Source organism: Ruditapes philippinarum, unplaced genomic scaffold (genome assembly GCF_026571515.1).
Source record: "Ruditapes philippinarum isolate M1 unplaced genomic scaffold, ASM2657151v2 ctg5951_1_1_1_1, whole genome shotgun sequence".
NCBI classification, from domain to species: domain Eukaryota; kingdom Metazoa; phylum Mollusca; class Bivalvia; order Venerida; family Veneridae; genus Ruditapes; species Ruditapes philippinarum.
In genome coordinates, this window is record NW_026864549.1 from 42253 (window position 1) to 59922 (window position 17670).

The 17670-nt window shown below is 31.6% G+C and overlaps 2 protein-coding genes across 2 annotated transcripts in view; one reads left to right on the forward strand and one right to left on the reverse strand.

Annotated features, from left to right (window-relative positions):
- The first annotated feature begins 2662 nt into the window (after positions 1-2662).
- The window catches only part of LOC132726036 (uncharacterized), a 71530-nt gene continuing 56522 nt past the window's right edge, over positions 2663-17670 (forward strand). Inside the window, exon 1 of the mRNA XM_060711286.1 lies at positions 2663-2789. Coding sequence (XP_060567269.1) covers positions 2663-2789 — 127 coding nt within the window. The remainder of the gene's footprint in view (positions 2790-17670) is intronic.
- LOC132726038 (uncharacterized) lies at positions 11692-17144 on the reverse strand. The gene is given in 3 exon segments (XM_060711288.1): positions 11692-14393; positions 14732-14907; positions 17138-17144. Coding segments are annotated over 3 exon segments (2679 nt in total). The 3' UTR covers positions 11692-11897.

Consider the following 17670-nt stretch of genomic DNA (forward strand, 5'->3'; position numbering starts at 1 on the left):
CAAAACTACGAAGCACTCAATTTGTTAGAAGAGATCTAAATGAGATTTTATGACTATTTGTGTAAAGAGATAGGAAAAAAACAAAACTAAACGGCTTCCTTAACGCCGACAGCAGTTGTTTTATAATATTGTTTCTATAAATATAATTTTCTTCGTTTGAAGTATGAAATAGTTGATCATTATTGTCCCTTGTATGTTTATAATAGTCTCGACTAGGTGGAGTGTTATTTTGCACGGGATTTTAACTTTAACGGGTTAAAAATAGTCTTTGAGCGTCGAGTCTACAAGTTTTCATGATTTGAGAGTTTTTTCCCAATTCGTAATAACTATGAAAAGCTTTTAATCATATTAGTATATTTGAATAATTTGTAAATTAATTAATTTTGAAATCTTGTACTGTGTTTAAAAACTGTATGTTTTAGGTTTATGTACGATAAATGCATGAACATGTTTTGGTATACATATAAAGTATATATGGATATTTATAGCATGTTTTACTCTCTCAAGCATTTAGAACCAATGAAACAATGAATTTGATACATGTGTTTCGTTGTTATTTCTTAATGAGATAGTTATGTTATAAGGGAAATTCATTTCTGCACGTTTATTACAGGCTGTACAGTAAATAGTGCATTTAACATACTTATTCAATTAACAAAACTCATCAAAACTGAATGGAAATGCAATCAATAAAAACGCAAGTTGGATAATTATAACATACAATGTAGGTAGTTAACGGTTTTCCCATTATTAAATGATCTAGAAAATGGTTCTAGGTCGTAAAATAAAAGGTGCATTTATATTAATATCAAAGTTTTTCGTTTGTACATGAAAGATGTTTTTTTTTTCAACATATTCAACAAGTTCATACCATTGGCTTTAAAAAAACACGTTATGCCTCAGATACGAATATATTTTCCTTCTAAATTAAAGGGGAAACATGAGTTTTATAATGTTGAAATAATGGCTTTAGAGCATATTAGATGCTTATCACCTGAAGAAAATTGTGCTAAATGTGAAACTATTTGTCATCAAAGTAAGAAAAAAATAAACAAAGTAGTATTTTTACACCCATACATAATACTAAACTATTGTACCTGTAATAATACCAAAAGGCAACAAAACCAAAAGATTGTAATGGTGATTCGCCAGTTAGTAAGTTTTTAAATAATATAATAATACATCAGAAAAAAGAAAAACGAAAAAAATCTTTTGAGTAATAGAAATAATAGCATGTCTACGCCAAGAGAGAATGAGCCTTTAAAAGCAGACACGTTATAGAACGGTACCCCTTAAATTGAATAGTTCTTCATCTAAATTTGTTTTCTAAAGTATCTGACTGCAACCTATTTTCTGTACTTATTCATGATTCACAATTATATAAAATGCTTCTAAAGATATTGATAAATCTAAAGATGTGAAGCGGTTGGTATCAGGTCATCTGCCACTATTAGAACTCTAAGAGGAATGAAGTAAAGCTAGTAATCTCTTTAAAATGTAACACAAATTCTACAAGACAATTAGTGGCAACGGCAGCGCGTTTTTATAAATACATGTAAGTCTTACCTGTGAAAAATGATTGGTAGAGTCCTTCAAAATATTCACCATGGACCTCTTCACACTTTTCCAGCCTCAGAATCCATTCCGAAAAGGTATTTTGAACTGTTTCTGGGGTATACTGTTTATATACAATGGTAATAAGCACTTCCGACAGTACTACGGGTTTCGAACCGGCTACCGCGAAGGCAGGATTTCATGTATGGATTTAACCAAACAAACAACACCCCCCCCCCCCAAAAAAAAAAAAAAAACAACAAAAAAAAAAACAACATAAAAAACAATAAAAAACGCCACGTTTCATCCCCTGCGGCAATTTCTCTCGGGCGTCTTGGGTCTCGACCTTTGAACCTTTTTAATAAGACCGAAAAGCTTTTCAACCCGCTTCCTTTTCTGGTCAGAAGTTAGCAAATGCGGGATCCAACAGGCGCACACTTTCCTTCACTTTTCTTTCAAGATGGAAAACACGTATGACGCACTTAGGCCCGTAGAAATTGGCCGTCAAAGGGCGGGATCATCCTTAACATTTGTTCCTTAAACACTGACAACCACCTGGCAATTGTACGATATGGAAGGGCATTTTCTCCATAAACTAAATCTAGATCCGTTTTAATTTTTGACGCGCATATACCCAATAACCCACGAATTTTGCACCATCCTCAAATCACAATGCAACTCGGCCATGTTTACAACCAGTACACAAAAGCACGTGTATTTAAATGACTTGCTTAAATTTTATGCACGTGCAAAACGTGCGAAACTAGACTGTTGGTTAGAAACCAACGGTATATTACACATGTACTTTCACGTGCAAACCATGGTTAAATTGAGTTGTTGCCACTAATTATGATATGTCCCTCGTATTTATCTAAATCTATATTTATTATTTTATAGATATAGATTAATGTTAAATTGGGACTTAAATTGAAACTTTAATGCGAAATAAAAAAAGAAATAACTTTAAAAGTAGGTTTTTATGATGGGCCTTGTAAAATGATAAGTGTACAAGTCATTTTCAATATATTATTGAATGGGTGGTTTTACAAGTAGCACACTCGGTAACATCCAAATTATCATTTTGCATCTATACATAATTAGTTTGCGAATGCTCTTTAATGACGTCACACATCACCAACAATATGACGTCATAGATCTCATTTGTTTATTCAATATGGAGGATGTTGTCACGAACAAACGCTGTCGAGAGAAAAACATAGAAGATAGAGATGCTCGTACGTTTATTAATAATTATGTTTCTTTGTTGGTTGATTTATGAATATATCATTTCGATAGAAGAACTCATTCTTGCATTTTATGAAATTTAATGGCTTTTTTAATGTTTGACAATTTTGGCTATGGTAAATGTGACGTCACTGGACCTGGTGCTCAGTTTCTTTCTCAAAATCAAACTAAATCTCTTTCAAATTTAAATCTACGTTAACAAAGGCTAAGAGAGAACAAACAGAGATGCAAGAGGAGGCAAGGTTTAAGGTAGGCAGAACTTAAAGTATACATTTTTTTGTAGATCTACTGTAAAGAATCAGTGTAGTACCCGGTTCCGCACACTTTCCCATTTTTCATTTTTCTTGAAAATTCAAATGAATTTATTCAGTTTTCATTTCTGTTTCACTGAACTGGCATGTTTTCAACAGGATATGACATAATCTCATTATCAGGGATCTTGCACCCCAGCCTCTCCCTGGAGAGTGCAGACGAAAATGTAAATACATGTTTACGTGGCTGTGTAGGTCACACATAAAACAACCTATTCAGCAATTAAACCATGCTAATTTCTATTTTAAAGTAAAGATTATCATAAAATATATATTTGAAAAGAAATGTATGTTTTTGTTATGGCAAATTTGCTGTTAGTTATGAAATAGAATCTATATGCACATGAATTAACTTCTCCCAACTACCAAACGATAAGTCATTTCACCTTGATTCTTTTGTTTAAAATAATACCAAACTTTTAATGGAACAAATCATAACTAAATAGATGAAAAAACTTTCAATAATAATTTTTATGTCTGTGTTTACTACCTACAAGTGGTAAAAAAGTATGTTTCCATTGCTGTTACATGTTTCCCGTGTGCTACTATGCTTGGAAATAAATGTTTGTATACTGTAGTAAGAATGTGCATTTGAAGTCCTGAAAATTTGCAAAAAAAATATATCTTATCTGGACTTGGAGATGTTAAATAATTTAAAAAACATGTTTAAGATGTAAAATAACCTTTCAGTATAAAAAATCATTATGCTTTGTGTGCGGAACCGAGTCCACTATTTATTATATTTGGACCATTCCTGTTGCTTTAAATCAAGTGCGCCAAGAAGTATGACTTAGCCTACTTAAGATAAAAACGTTTTGGTAATAAGTTTTTATGGGCAAAGGATGAAATTTTCAAAATGATATCAATAATAAGAAAAAAAAATTAACTTCAAGATAATTTTAAAAAGTGTACGACATATCAATTTTTTTTTTGTAGGAAATGAAAGTAATTGAGTTGAAAGCATATACCAAATGTTAAAACATGTTTCAAATGATTTTACATGGTTTTGAGGGGTAGGAGGGTTGTAAAGTCACTAAAGTGGGTGAGGGGGGGGGGGGGGCGGGGGTAGTGACCAATCAACGCGCCGAACACCTATGATGATACCGTGATAAGTCTTGAAATGTAAACTAAAGTGCCCATTTAGGCACATAATTTAAAATATAAATTGCAATAAAAAAGAAAAATATTCAAAAACACCTTGTAATCTAACATTTAATTTTAATTATTAATTCATTGTCTAAAAGTAAAGCTGTTAACATTATATGATTTCAGCAAGTTTATAATTATAATGTTATAATTATTTAATAAAAGCATCCAATAGCATAATTATTTGATTATTTGTAACACCATTTTCTAAAAATGCCAAAAAAGCAAAATATTAATAAATAAATCAATAAATAGAAATAGAATCTATATAAATGAAAAAAAAATGTTAAACGTTTTATTACAAAGAACATATCCGGCGCAGATTAGAAGAAATGTCCTAAAAGTCCTTTCCAGTCTACATTTGTCCTTAAGTCCTTAATCCTTTGTTAACCTTACCCACGTTGTTTTGGTGGAATGATTTTATGTCAATGCCGTGTATATTGCGATTTGCAGTATGTAAAAGTTGAATTAAAATGGTTTTACGTCGTTTTTATTTAAAAAAAAACTCCACTCTTGATAGTACTGTAAATTTGTTCGGAATGTAAATCATGTTGGGTCCAGTCTGGATGTCTTTCACCATATATCGATTCCCTGCAAATTTAAAACTTAAAAGAATTTGTTGTAAACAAAATTTGCATGACTAAATTGTTAATCAAGGGAAACAAGGCTGGGTGAAACTCACCACAAAAATCGAATAGATTTGCTGTAATTATATTACACGACACTACCAATTGCAACCATACAATGTCTCCACCAGACATGTAATTGTATACATTTATTACATGCTTTTCGATGGTTTATAGAAATATGCAGGGCAAAAAAACCCTTCTTTGTAGAGGCCTATTATAGGCTGCTTCCCCAACCAAACTAGCCTCTTTTTTCCCCAGTTTGGTCCTCAAAATTCCCTAGCTTTTTGAAATTTCCCATAGAATTTATAACAAAATTAAATGATGGTGTTGAATTAAAGTCTTTTACTGCCTTATTAGTATTTCTAGGTGCTTTTTGTTTTTCTATTTTGAAGAACTTGTAAAAAGTTTGTGTTAAATTTGAGACCCATTTTCCCAAAGTATGCCAAAATCACGCATATTTTCCCCAAGGAAAAGGCTGAGGCCCCTTCCCCAAAAATGGAGTTTTGGCCCTGATATGTCAGTGAAATATAAAACTGATATTTGACTGTTTGAAACAGTGAAAAATATCAATTTGATATTTCAGTTGTTTCAGTGAAATACCAGCGTGCACAGTACTGCAAGCCTCGTTAACGCCCAATGGGCGGTATACTAACAGTCAACGCCAAAGGGTTCTAGTGAGATTGCGTTTATTCTTCAAATCGACGTTACATAATTATAATGTAATCGGGAACGTATTCTCTGTACAAAAGATCTAATAAGATAAATCATTTCATTAAATACAAAGATAATTATATAAAAAACATCAAAAGAATAAATATAAAAAAAAAAAAACAAAAAAAAAAAAACAAAAAACAACGTACAAACACAAAACATTGAATCATTAATCAATACATTAAGTATTTACCTCTAAAATAATAGGACAAATAGATCAAAACCAACACAAATTTAGATCAATACATGTTTCGCTTAATTGACGCGACGTCAGATATTGAATCTAATTAGCGTAACGTCAAAATCCTTAATTTCAAACGTCATTGTAAACACTGTTCAAAACAACACGTTATGCTTTATGCTCTAAGTATATGTATTTATATAACATCATATTAAATACATGCCACAACAACAACAATATTTTAAATGACCTTATTTGATATCTTATGAATACAAATGTAACTTAATTTGATATTTAAATAATTTTTGAAACCAAACGCACAATGACGTTACTTTATGTCAAAAATAGCGTTTGGGACATTTTCGCTAGACTTAGAAATATTATCACTTATAGCAGGTAAATAATGATACCAAAATGAAATTTGGTCAGCATACACAGCAGAAAAACGCTATTATTTAGAATAAATTTGAAATAAAATGTTTCATTGCTAAAACTATTTTATTCGATAAATGTTAAGGTGAATGACGCGATAAAACGCATTATTTCCAATTTTGGCCATTTCCGCTAGACATAAATATTTGCCCATAATTTACAAACTATATATATTATTTTCTAACAAAAACAGGAAAAGAAACAATTTGAAAACGCATTTTTGAAAATCTAAAAATGATCTCAAAATTAAGTTAAATATTAGGTAAACATTCATTTAAAATTTCTTACCCGTCATTCTTTAAACACAATTCTTGTATCTCTACACAAATTTCTCATTCACGAAATCTTCATTTTTCTCCGCACTTTTCAAACGTTAACGTTAATTCAAATGACATCATCTGCGTAAATGATGACGTCAACGTCAGTATGAATTTTAAAACGTTTTGGCGCCAGTTTCTGGCAAAATGTAAGTATAATCTTCTGTTACTCAGACATTTTCGTTACATCTCTACATGCGATTTTGGTATCGTTTGATGTTGTATTTTGCTATGACAAAATTCTGCATCAATGAACGGCGAATCATAATGATAAAAATTTTGTCAGGTGAAAATTTTCCTTTATTTTGATATATAATTTTTATTATTTTATAAAATAGTTCCTGGAAAAACAACACTTCAAGATATTGTACTACAGCAAAAAGTGCAGTTTGCCCCATGATCTGATGTCGCGTCTTTATTAGCTTCGTTAGTTGATACATAAAGGAAATGACGTTATTTCTTTAATGTAAATCATATTTTACTTCAATAATTACACTTATATAATCTTATTTCAGATATTTTCAATGATATCTTTATTTGAATTACCAAATTAAGCAAAAAGACCAAAAAGACAACAACAACAAAGTCTCTGCAAGTTTAAAACTGAAAAGAATATGTTATAAACAAAATTTGCATGACTAAATTGTTAATTAAGGGAAACAAGGCTGTGTGAAACTCACCACAAAAATTGAATAGATTTGCTGTATTTATATTACACTATACTACCAATTGCAACCATACAATGTCTCCATCAGAAATGTAATTGTATACATTTATTACATGCTTTTCGATGGTTAATAGAAATATATCAGTGAAATATAAAACTGATATTTGACTGTTTGAAACAGTGAAAAATATCAATTTGATATTTCAGTTGTTTCAGTGAAATACCAGCGTGCACAGTACTGCAAGCCTCATTAACGCCCAATGGGCGGTATACTAACACACAACGCCAAGGGATCTAGTGAGAATGCCTTTATTCTTCAAATCTACGTTACGTATACAGTAACGTTAGCGGGAACCTATTCTCTGAACAAAATATCTAATAAGATAAATAATTTGATTAAATACAAAGATAATTATATAAAAAAACATCAGAAAAAAAAAAAAATAAAAAAAACAATAAAAAAAAACAATAAAAAAAACCGTACAAACACAAAACAAGTATTTACCTCTAAAATAATAGGACAAATAGATCAAAACCAACACAAATTTAGATCAATACATGTTTCGCTCTATTAGCTTTGTTAGTTGATACATAAAGGAAATGATGTTATTTCTTTAATGTAAATCATATTTTACTAAAATAATTACACTTATATAATCTTATTTCAGATATTTTCAATGATATCTTTATTTGAATTACCAAATTAAGCAAAAAGACCAAAAAGACAACAACAACAACAAAGTCTCTGCAAGTTTAAAACTGAAAAGAATTTGATATAAACAAAATTTGCATGACTAAATTGTTAATTAAGGGAAACAAGGCTGGGTGAAACTCACCACAAAAATCGAATAGATTTGCTGTATTTATATCACACTATACTACCAATTGCAACCATACAATGTCTCCATCAGAAATGTAATTGTATACCTTTAAGCCTTTATTACATGCTTTTCGATGGTTTATAGAAATATATCAGTGAAATATAAAACTGATATTTGACTGTTTGAAACAGTGAAAAATATCAATTTGATATTTCAGTTGTTTCAGTGAAATACCAGCGTGCACAGTACTGCAAGCCTCGTTAACGCCCAATGGGCGGTATACTTACACACAACGCCAAGGGTTCTACAGTGAGAATGCGTTTATTCTTCAAATCGATGTAACGTAATCGGGAACTTATTCTCTGTACAAAAGATCTAATAAGATAAATAATTTCATTAAACACAAAGATAATTATATAAAAAACATCAGAAAAAAAAATAAATAAATAAAAAAAAAACAATAAAAAAAACAATAAAAAAACCCGTACAAACACAAAACAAGTATTTACCTCTAAAATAATACGACAAATAGATCAAAACCAACACAAATTTAAATCAATACATGTTTCGCTTTATTAGCCTCGTTAGTTGATACATAAAGGAAATTATGTTATTTCTTTAATGTAAATCATATTTTACTAAAATAATTACACTTATATAATCTTATTTCAGATATTTTCAATGATATCTTTATTTGAATTACCAAATTAAGCAAAAAAGACCAAAAAGACAACAACAACAAAGTCTCTGCAAGTTTAAAACTGAAAAGAATTTGTTATAAACAAAATTTGCACGACTAAATTGTAAATTAAGTGGAACAAGGCTTGGTGAAACTCACCACAAAAATCGAATTGATTTGCTGTATTTATATTACACTATACTACCAATTGCAACCATACAATGTCTCCATCAGAAATGTAATTGTATACATTTATTACATGCTTTTCGATGGTTTAGAGAAATATATCAGTGAAATATAAAACAGATATTTGATTGTTATTTGACAGTGAAAAATATCAATTTGATATTTCAGTTGTTTCAGTGAAATACCAGCGTGCACAGTACTGCAAGCCTCGTTAACGCCCAATGGGCGGTATACTAAGCTTCATCAGTTGATACATAAAGGAAATGACGTTATTTCATTAATGTAAAACATATTTTACTGAAATAATTACACTTATATAATCTTATTTTAGATATTTTCAATATCTTTATTTGAATTACCAAATTAAGCAAAAAGACCAAAAAGACAACAACAACAAAACCCAATCATTGCGGCGTTTTAAATAAAAGCACCGTGATGTTTGTAGGAACGTTTGCATTGTTAAGAGCATTGCATTTCCGTTCAGATAAAAAAAAAACGTAACGAGGCGTCTCAAGCCGCGCCAAACGTTAACGTTAAAGGTAACAAAGTATCAGTAAATTATAAAAGATGTTGTTGTTGTTAATAATAATAATAATAATAATAATAACAATAATAATTATAATTATAATGAATTAATAATAAACATTTATATGTTATGAAGGTAATATATTAAGAAATAATATCGGTTTTAGCGGTGTTTCTCGGCTATTTAACACCGGTTTTGAGTTTTGATGCGTAGGAATTGACCACGAAGGTCGTAGGTACCGATTTTCGTATAACGCTGTTCGATTTCGCACCCTACTGCTGCTAAAATAACAAAAGAATTAATAAGAAAAAAAGTTATTTTATCAAGTTTTCAACAATAAAAACTTACGTCTTAGAATGAGTTGTATTGTGTTTACATCAGTGCCCAATTTTACAATCTTGTATGTTTGAAATGACGTCAGGATTTATGAATGAGTTGTCTACTTAGGATGACGTCATTATGCTGCTTACGGATTGGCGCCGTTTTGTCAAAATATTTATCAACTGATATGGATCAAATCTGTGGTGTTAGTGTATGTGAGATATTTTTTCGGTATTGTATGAAAAGAAAACATTATAAGAACTGAAAATATAAATGAAGATACTTTTTATTGTTGCTTTAAAAGGCCTTGTAAACTATATAATCGAGGGAGAAAAAATAACAGCCGCATACGTAGTTCCTCACCGGTGTTTATTGGCAGTTTAACACCGTTTTTTCCTCTTTGTCTATTGCGACAAAATCACGAGGAGTGTTAGAATAAGAAATACATAGTTATACATGTATGTTATTTACAATATGGCCTTCAATTAAACAAGATAAAGAAAATCACATATTTGTACACTCATATCAAAGATATGTAGACAACAACCATTCGTTTAGGAAGGGATGAAGAACAACACGTCAGGAACACCAGAGTGGGTTAACGTGATTTATCTATCTACTGGTTTCGATCTTAAACAATGAGCTTCATGAGGATAATACAAAACATTTTGAAAATTTCAGCCCTGAAGTATATAAAATGTGCAAACTAAAAGTCACGTGACCATACTTACTATATTTGGTTGAATTATGGAAGTCTGCCGAGAAATTTTTAGACTGCTGGCAATATATTGTTAATATGTCCTACTTAGTTTGTTTTATTAAAACTACCATATATTTATCCTATGGAAATGATCTGTTCGTTTATACAACTGTATTGTCCAATTTCATCTTCACATAGTCTTAATACTGCTGTCCTTACTTTATTGGTGATAATGTTGATAGAGTGTTTCTGGTCTTGATTATTTGTTGAGTACCTCTGTTGTTGATAATTCTAAATGTTGGCATTTTTTTTAATGTTTTAAACTTGGTTTCTGTTGAATTAGGTGTTGTCCTTGGTTCTTTGTCGACTTTGATAGTTTCAAATTTAGTTTCATCAAACCCATGTATATTTATTGAGTGTCTACTCAGTGAATCACGGCGTGCATAATGCGTAAGACACCAGGAACAAATAAACTTTGTTGTGTATTTTTCATGTGATTTTAGCTCATATGTAAATTTTATTAGTTCATGGTAATTATTTAAAGCGGCCATGTTTCAGGAATACAATTCCCTGAGACTGTGTGGCCAAATTATGAAAATGTCATCATAAATCTCCACCTGACTGATGGGATAAAGCTTTAATAAAATAACTGTCGAAATTCTAAAGTTCTACATCCTGTAAAATTGTGTTTTGCCCTTTAAAATAAGCAGTTCTTGGGTGGTTTTTTCCCATACATTTCAAAGCACGACGAACATGTCATGCCTTTTTCGGCATCGTAATTTAGCCACTCGCGACCTTCTTTCCATTTATCATTAATTTTTCTCTCTTTTCTGTGCGATTCGTAGTTTCTCCACGCTTTCTTTTTTGTTCCCCTCTCTGTAGAGTCCGCCTTCCTTTTCCCAGGTACTGCCCCTTTGTAAAAACGATGAAGGTCATTGCTGGAACTTTGTTGTCCATACACACAAACATATTTAAAGATTATATTTTAAGTATGCAAAGTTTAAATAAACTGGATATACAAAATATTATATAAGACTAAAAGCAATTACCTAAAATATGACATACTCTGAAAACATCATCTGTCAACTGTCAAAACCTAATGTTTACATACAAGAGAAACGCCCACGAGAAATCGAGTTTTTGAGTGTTGAGGAGTCGATTTTCTAGGTATGACATAAAAATGACTGCATAACTTGGAGCGCATTTAGTGTTCATTGTGTTGCCTGATACCTGTTCTTAGATTTAAAGCATGTTTTCCGTAATGACGCGACGTCAGATATTGAAGCTAATTAGCGTAACGTCAACATCCTTAATTTCAAACGTCATTGTAAACACTGTTCAAAACAACACGTTATGCTTTATGCTCTAAGTATATGTATTTATATAACATCATATTAAATACATGCCACAACAACAACAATTTTAGCTTCGTATAAAACATTAAGAGTGGATTTATATGCATTTACATTGTTTATATTGTAGCATCCCGTTCCTCCAAAACTTTCAAAATTGAAAGATGGTCATTTTCATTCAATTTTAGTTTATTTTTATTCTTCCCCCCTTCAATTATGTACAAAACAGAAACTGCTGGAATTAATGCATAGTTTTTGCATAGCAAGGTATTGAGCAGGGGATTATTTCCAGACTTTATATAGTAATGCCCTCGTATAACAGGCGTTCCTTGTGGCCATGTTGTTCCCCATTCATCAGTGGTACGTTTTCCGAGCACAAAAGCAGATGTATCTGCTCTCACGAGGTAATAATCATAGTCTTCGTCATCGCACAGTGCAGCAAAGACCATTCCCTCCTGAATAAGTTCCACCGTAGACGGTTCTTCAGCTACAAGCGACGTATTACCATTTAAAGTGCCGTCTGCTTCAGGCTGAAGAAAAGTAGTCTGTCCAGTAATGTGCATGTTTTTACACCGGCTTATTTTTCCCATTATACAATTCGTACACTCGTAGCAGGATAGACAGCTGATTTGTAATTTGCTGTGTTTAGTGTTTGCATTTGTTATGACTTGATGGGTTGACCTTATACCGGGAATGGGTTTATATAGACGTGCAGTAGATCTGTCGATGCTTTCACAGTATCTAAATATCCGCCGTTGACATTTATCGGATTTTGTCTCCGTCAAATTATTTTGGGCAAATTGAAACAAATCTTTGGCACTCTGGATAACAACTGCACCCCTCAAGATTGCTAAATCTGCTTGACGCTTCAACAGCCCTCCTGCTGCATCTTGAGGGCCTTTTGCGTGACTTGTTTCAAAAAAGTTTCTTATTAATGTCTTGTAGTTGAATGATCCTACGGAAAAGGCAATATCACCGTAGCAGTTCCTGCTTTTATACTGAACAGAACAGCCGTCACAGAATTCATGCATTACGTCAACATTGTAGCCTATTGATTGCAGATATAATGATATTTCCTCTTGAACTTTATGGGTAAAATGCTGGTCATGTTTCTCGTCAGCAGATATAACATAAAAATGTTCTAAAACAATTTCTGGATTTTCAGGTGTACTTTGAATGCCGTCAGTATTTTGTACGGCATGACGATATAGTAGCGTTACATGTATTGAAATTTCAGTTTTCTGAAAATAACTTGACTGAATTTCAATTTTATCAGAACATCGATAATTTTCCGAGTAATCATGAATAGTTATACAGTGATTTTGCGGCAAGTTATCAACAATGTTTTTAAACTGAGAACTCTGCCATTTCGATCGAAAATTATGACCAGGAAAGGTTTTCAAGAGTTTAGAAAGGTACATGAACAATACGCCTGGTTTAGTTTCACGTTTTACGAGTAGCAGTTTTCTTCTTGTTGTTTCCCTTACTTGAATATTTTGGTACTCGAAACATTCCCATTTTACTGTGGGTGCACTGTCATCTGTGGTTAATTCTTCTGTTAAGAACAGGTCATCAGAAACGCCGCATTTGTCGCATTTCCGATCGAGGCAAATCTGTTTGTACCGATTTTCTTCTACAGGTGTACACAAAGTTTTCTCGCACATGTCGTATACGTTATCATAGACTGGTGCTGGGGATTCATTACAATTCTTTTTCCTGAAGTCCATGCATTTTCTGAATACAGATTTTATTTCTATATGATATCTGCAGCAGCAAGTTATTCTGTCTTTTGTTGTCGCTTGTAATATGAAAAATGGTTTACATCGCTCAAATGAACGCTGTGATATCTTAATGTCAGGGTTGCTTTGTTTAAAGTCTGTGTAAATTTCTGTTTGAGTTTTCCGTAAAACCTGTACTGTATGACTTGTGTAAGACTTAAAACCAGTTCTAACTCGTTTTACGTCATTCTTATTGCCTGAAGGATGGGAATTGTCAGGTGCACACCAAAAATCATAAATTTTTCTTTTAAGTTCTTCTGATATCGCATCTTTGCGGGTTTTGCGAGTGGTATATTTGAAACACGACTCATCAGCGTGGGAGATCTGAGATCTAATTCTATACCCTTTTGCTATAGTTCTAACTGGAACACTTAGTTTTTTAGCAAGCTTAACTTTGCATCTTGATTTACTGACTGACTCTCCACTAATAGTTGTTGTGATAGAGTTCATTTCAATTCTCGCCTCATGTGATCTTTTCTTTTTCTTGAGTTTCAAATTTTCTTTTATGTCGCACATAACAGCCTCTAGTAAAACCATATCTTCTCTGCTATCATTATTTGAAATTAATTTCTTTCTTACGGATTGAACGACCGGACTTTTATGGTTTTCAAAATATGCCGCGATTGTTGCTGCTCTCTTGGTTGGTGTTTTCGGCAAAGAAGATTTCATCTTTTTCAAAGCTCGTAACTTTTTCATTCTATTTGGAAAGCTTGCAATTTCTATGTCACTGACTTTCTTTTTTCTCTACGACCTCCATTTTCTCTGATACTCTGTTCTCCTCTTTTTTGCCTCCGCTTGTGTCTGTCTAATATACCGTTTTCTCAATGCATTGTCCGTCTGTGAATAATCTGGAAATAAATTTAAAACGTTGAACACATTCATGACAAAAAGTTAGACTGCTGGCGGAAGTGTATCATTTTTTTTAAAAAATACTTAAAAAGTCAATTATTCATCTACCGATAGATTGATAAATTGATTGATTGATTGATTGATTGATTGATCGATTGATCGATCGATCGATCGATTGATTGATTGATTGATTCAACAAATAATCTTGTTCATTAACAGAAAATGAATGCATGAATGCATGAATGCATGAATGAATGAATGGACGAACGAACGAACGAATGAACGAACAAATTTATTAATGAATTACATTTACTTCATAAAAATACGGAAGAAATGTAAAAGCTACCTTGTATTTTATTTCTACGATGGTAGTTGATATTCGCTGCGTTTCTCTTATACCAATCCAACTTCTGTTTCTTCCGCTTTCCTTTCTTGTTGTCTATTCTTTTCTGAATATTTTGTCTTTTGGAACCACCTGAAAAATGTGAATAAACTATGAATGCTCATCATTGGCGTCCGCGCCGAAGCGCGGCGCCTTTTATGTAATGAAATCAGATTTTGTGAAAGGGCGACAGCAACTTCTCGAGCCTTTTATAGTTGTTCATAATAAAAGCCGATCATTCCGATCGGTATGAGGGTGCTTGATTATTAATTAGTCGCGATATGTACAATGAATAGCGAACTGGAGAATTTCGCAATGCAAACATTTTCAAATTAAATAACCTTTTCCGTCAATAAATCGCGCTCTTCAATGTATTTTTATTTATCATTTTGTAGTACACAGTGGATTATTATGGTATGTTATTCCGAAAGCTGTAAATAGAATGATGAGTTGATGACCTAAATATTCCGAAAATCTATTTATAGAGGAATGTACTCCTGTCGGTAATTCCCGGTCTCTCCTGGTCTATTTTGACGACCGGCGAATAGTACCACACGTTTATTGTCCGGTCTCTCCCGGTTTTGGAGTAGATGTTTGATATCGTTACAGAACAGAACAAATATTTTACAGATAAATAAGCTTTTTTTCAAAATGAATGTTTGTCACTTAGTTTGGTTACAATAATTAATAAACACAGATCAACTCTCAAAATTATTGCTTATTATTATACATAAACATACAATTCGAAAAAAAAACCAACAACACAAATCACATGTTTTATTTTATCTATATGAGATAAAAACAATAAATATGTTCATTGGTTTTTACCAGAATTGTATATCACTTATGAATGAACGAATGAAAGACATTGTTCATTATTTATAAATTTGATTGGCATGCTAGAAATTAGAATATTACTTGTTATTTCTTTATGATCGTGATTATTAATAGCAACGGATATACATGTATACAATCATTTATAATCCATATGAGTAACGCATGATCAACACCACACTTGTGTAATTGTCCCTTATTATGTTATCGCTATTAGCGAAGACCCCCTCTTAAGGTATCTGTTCACACTTAGTAACAATATGACACTTGTTATATTACCATGTTGAGCATAAATGTTTATTATACACTAATTGTAATATCTTTTTTAATAAAAAAATACAGATTTTATGAGTATTGTTTTCTTTTCTTTTTTGTGTTTATGCGCTATTTTAATACTGAGTTTTTACGTTTACTATTATTTTAAGAATTCAATTGTCATAATGACCGACGATTATAAGTCAAAACTTAACTGGAAAAAGTCAGTAAATTATGGTTAATCTTTCAATATATAATATTGTTTATTCTTAAACCATATACATATACATTTGTATTTTTCTTTATCATTTCTTAAATTATCAATCAATTGAATAATTAATAAAATCTGATTTGTAACTTTGAATAATTCCTCGGCATCTTTACTAAACACGAATAACAAATTAAATAAAATGTTTCAAAGTTGATAGTGTCATATTAATGCCATAAAAATGTACATTTTTTCTCAATTATTGAACAGTTTATCATCATATATCTACTAGTTCATCTGCACCTGCTGCATTTCTTGCTGGGACGCCCTTTGATGCTTTGCATCAATGCTTTTCTTGTCATCATCTCGAGTAATCGCAGTCCTCCTGCAGGAGTATTCTCGCGATACGTGCTTTCCGCGATTCATGCTTAATGGAAACATATTACATTTTGTGAATAAGTTTGTATGCATCTACCTGTAAAGATCATGCAGTGACTGACAGAATAAATAATTATAAAATAAGAAGATTCTCCACTTTTTCTTAATATTTTAAATGACTTTATTTGATATCTTATGAATACAAATGTAACTTAATTAACTTGATATTTAAATAATTTTTGAAACCAAACGCACAATGACGTTACTTTATGTCAAAAATAGCGTTTGGGACATTTTCGCTAGACTTAGAAATATTATCACTTATACATGTTATAGCAGGTAAATAATGATACCAAAATGAAATTTGGTCAGCATACACAGCAGAAAAACGCTATTATTTAGAATAAATTTGAAATAAAATGTTTCATTGCTAAAACTATTTTATTCGATAAATGTTAAGGTGAATGACGCGATAAAACGCATTATTTCCAATTTTGGTCATTTCCGCTAGACATAAATATTTGCCCATAATTTACAAACTATATATATTATTTTCTAACAAAAACAGGAAAAGAAACGATTTGAAAACGCATTTTTGAAAATCTAAAAATGATCTCAAAATTAAGTTAAATATTAAGTTAAATATTAGGTAAACATTCATTTAAAATTTCTTACCCGTCATTCTTTAAACACAATTCTTGTATCTCTACACAAATTTCTCATTCCAGAATCTTCATTTTTCTCCGCACTTTTCAAACGTTAACGTTAATTCAAATGACATCATCTGCGTAAATGATGACGTCAACGTCAGTATGAATTTTAAAACGTTTTGGCGCCAGTTTCTAGCAAAATGTAAGTATAATCTTCTGTTACTCAGACATTTTCGTTACATCTCTACATGCGATTTTGGTATCGTTTGATGTTGTATTTTGCTATGACAAAATTCTGCATCAATGAACGGCGAATCATAATGATAAAAAATTTGTCAGGTTAAAATTTTCCTTTATTTTGATATATATTTTTTATTATTTTATAAAATAGTTCCTGGAAAAACAACACTTTAAGATATTGTACTATAGCAAAAAGTGCAGTTTGCCCCATGATCTGACGTCGCGTCAATACAGATAACATAAGTCGTAATATTATCCATGATTTAGGCTCTTGTGATTGGCGTTTGTTCAGTGCACTGCTTCTTTACCGTCTCGGTG